The 2749-nt window shown below is 40.4% G+C and overlaps 1 protein-coding gene across 1 annotated transcript; it reads left to right on the top strand.

Annotated features, from left to right (window-relative positions):
- Window positions 1-376: 376 nt before the first annotated feature.
- LOC125168720 (cytochrome c oxidase subunit NDUFA4-like) lies at window positions 377-712 on the top strand. The gene has a single exon (XM_047863986.1). It carries the CDS (start codon window positions 441-443, stop codon window positions 687-689), a length of 249 nt encoding a protein of 82 aa, XP_047719942.1. The 5' UTR covers window positions 377-440; the 3' UTR covers window positions 690-712.
- The last annotated feature ends 2037 nt before the right edge of the window (window positions 713-2749 follow it).

The raw sequence follows: 2749 nt of genomic DNA, 5'->3' as shown, positions 1-2749 counted from the left end.
ACTTACTATCCGGTGACCTAAGGAGAGTTACAGAACCTCTCTGTGCCTCAATTTTACCATCTGTAAAATGGGGATGGAGGTAGTTGTGAGAATTAACTACAACTGGCAATTTTTTAAGCCCTTAAAACAGTGCCTGGCACATAGTATGACATATAAATTAAATAAAAATTAACTGCTGTTATATTTTGCTGTCCCCCAAACCATTGATTACTTTAATCAAAATTACAACATCCACAACATATTTAGATCCTTCCTCAAAGCACTACTGCTCTCTTTATTTGATATTTTGTCCCAATTTTGGTAAAAGATATTTTATTATAAAAGTAAGCAAATACGGGTGACTTTGGACGTCCGTTCACGCTAGGTGCAGGGACTACTTAGTGCCCGGCCTTGCAGTTTTGATCTTTTCTTCTCCCGGAGCGGAGGCCTCTGCTGCAGCCATGTTACGCCAGATGTTCAGTCAGGCCAGGAAGCATCCGAGCTTGATCCCCCTCTTCATATTTATTGGAGCAGGAGGTACTGGAGCAGCACTATATGTCTTGCTCCTGGCGTTGTTCAATCCAGATGTCAGTTGTGACAGGAAGAATAACCCAGAACCGTGGAACAAACTGGGTCCCAATGATCAATACAAATTGTACTCAGTGAATGTAAATTATAGCAAACTGAAGAAAGAAGGTCCAGACTTCTAAATGCAATGTTTCACTATAAAGCTGCTTAGAATGAAAGTTCTCCAGAAGCCATCCGCGCAATTTTCCACTTATCCAGGAAATAGTTCCCCTCTGAATGCACGAAGTCGTGTTGATGTATTGTGTTGGTGTTTACGCGAATAAATATCTGAAACTTAAAAAAAAAATCAAATATGCTAAAAATTGAGAAGAAAATTTGCACATATTATTACTTAATTTATCATAAAATAGCTATAATAACTTCCTGAATTAATCCTATAAAATTTCATGCATTTATCTGAAGACAGTAAGAGGTATTGAGGAAAGTGCTTATCTTCTGTCTTCATTGTTTCCTAAGAAGTTACTAAACCTGAGGTCATTATTTTTTATACAAAAGAGAATCTCTCATACTTCTGGAAAATTTCAAAACACTGCCAACATGTTTTCTGATCATCCCTACTTCCTGTGGTGGGGTTTAAAAACCACGCCAACTTTCGTAACTGCTGAGATTTACAGAGTGAAGCCTCATCTGATAATCTTGCAAAAATGGATAGGCAGTACTTCTCTTCCTTTTCTAAATGCCACATATGCCAGCTTTTACAAATGTTACAAAAAATTCCCAGTCAGCCCCACGCTGCTTCCAAGCAGGTGCAAGCGCTGTTTCTCAGCTCCATCTCCAGGGTAGCCTGGGAAATCCCTCTTCCCTGACGATCTCCCCTAGATCTACTTAATCAAGCCTGGAATCTGTTTTACTGGAGAACGAAAAAGTTTTACCTTCAGCCTCCCAGGTCCTGACTAGCCTCTCTGGTATCTAAATAATGAACAGTGGAAAAGAATGGGTGGATAAAAATAAAATGTTTCTTTACCTAAAATGATCAAGAGCTGGGATGTAATTAAAAGCTGGCCTTAACAAGTTTTCCAGAATTAGCAATTTTCAAAGGTTTTTGAAGAGAAGAAAATACTGTGATATTAAATTCACCCTGGAACATAGCTTGATTTTTTTTCAAAAGCCCATGTCGTACTTGATGACTGTCGCCAGGAAGAGTGGTCATTGTCTAATAGAATCAAGAAGTATAGACAATAATACTATAACCGAGTCATTTATAGCATCCTTTTAAAGTTGCTTTTTAAATTAGTTTTGTCGTTGTTAATTTGCCATTTGCCTCAAGTTGAGGAGAGAAACAGATTCCACTTATTTGAGGACTCTATTTTTTCTGATTTCGTGTTGTTCATCTTGCCCTTTAAAAATATCTTTTTAAATTTTATGTAGCTCAGTTTGCCCTTTTTGTATAGTACAATGTGCTGAACTCCAGTTTATGGATGTGTTAATAGGCATAGGCAAGCCAGTAATAATTCCTTTGTAAAATTGCAAAAATAACTTTTCTGAAAGTCCAACCAGATCCCACTATTAGAAGCAGAGAGCACATTTGAGTCAAAGTCCTCTTGCTCAGAAACCCCGTTGTTGCCATGGGAAGACTGTGAAAATGCTCAAATGTGGGCATGCTGTAATTAGAAGCAAACCGTGGGCTTTATGGGGCCTGTCACGATGTTTCTAGGAAGCTCCTTCTGCGTTGGCTCAGTAAGACATCCTTTTCCTACCATCATGACTCACTTGTGACTTCCAAGGCTCCCCCCCTCCTCCTCCTAACTCACCCCCCACTTGTTCTGGGTGGAAAAATGCCCGGATGCTCCAGAGGCAGATAAGTAGGCGGGTGTCCAGTCCACTAATGAGTGCACACTTCTAGGCATTTTAGAAGTGAGGCAAAGGGTTTTTGCTGGGCATATTCAGAGCTAATGATGTGATGGGTCTATGTTAATCATGCACCAGGAGACTCACTTCTTTGGCTACTCTAGCCCACTCACTAATCCATCCAAGCCTGCTTATTCCTCCGTCCTTTCTTCCTGTCAGAAAAGCATGTGCAAGTTCTCCACCAAACGATGAATCTCTGCTCCTGGGGGAATCTACGAGTCAGAAATGCTTTTGAAAGGAAAGAGGAGCCAAAGCCTTTGCATAAATAGGCCAGCTGCAGAGCTTCAAGGCAGGGAGTCAGGGAGAAAACTCCTTGTGGCCTTGGCCCCAAACC

The sequence above is a fragment of the Prionailurus viverrinus genome, chromosome B3 (genome assembly GCF_022837055.1).
Source record: "Prionailurus viverrinus isolate Anna chromosome B3, UM_Priviv_1.0, whole genome shotgun sequence".
Classification (NCBI taxonomy): domain Eukaryota; kingdom Metazoa; phylum Chordata; class Mammalia; order Carnivora; family Felidae; genus Prionailurus; species Prionailurus viverrinus.
Note: the sequence above shows the minus strand (reverse complement) of the source record. Positions and strands in the feature narration are given on the sequence as shown.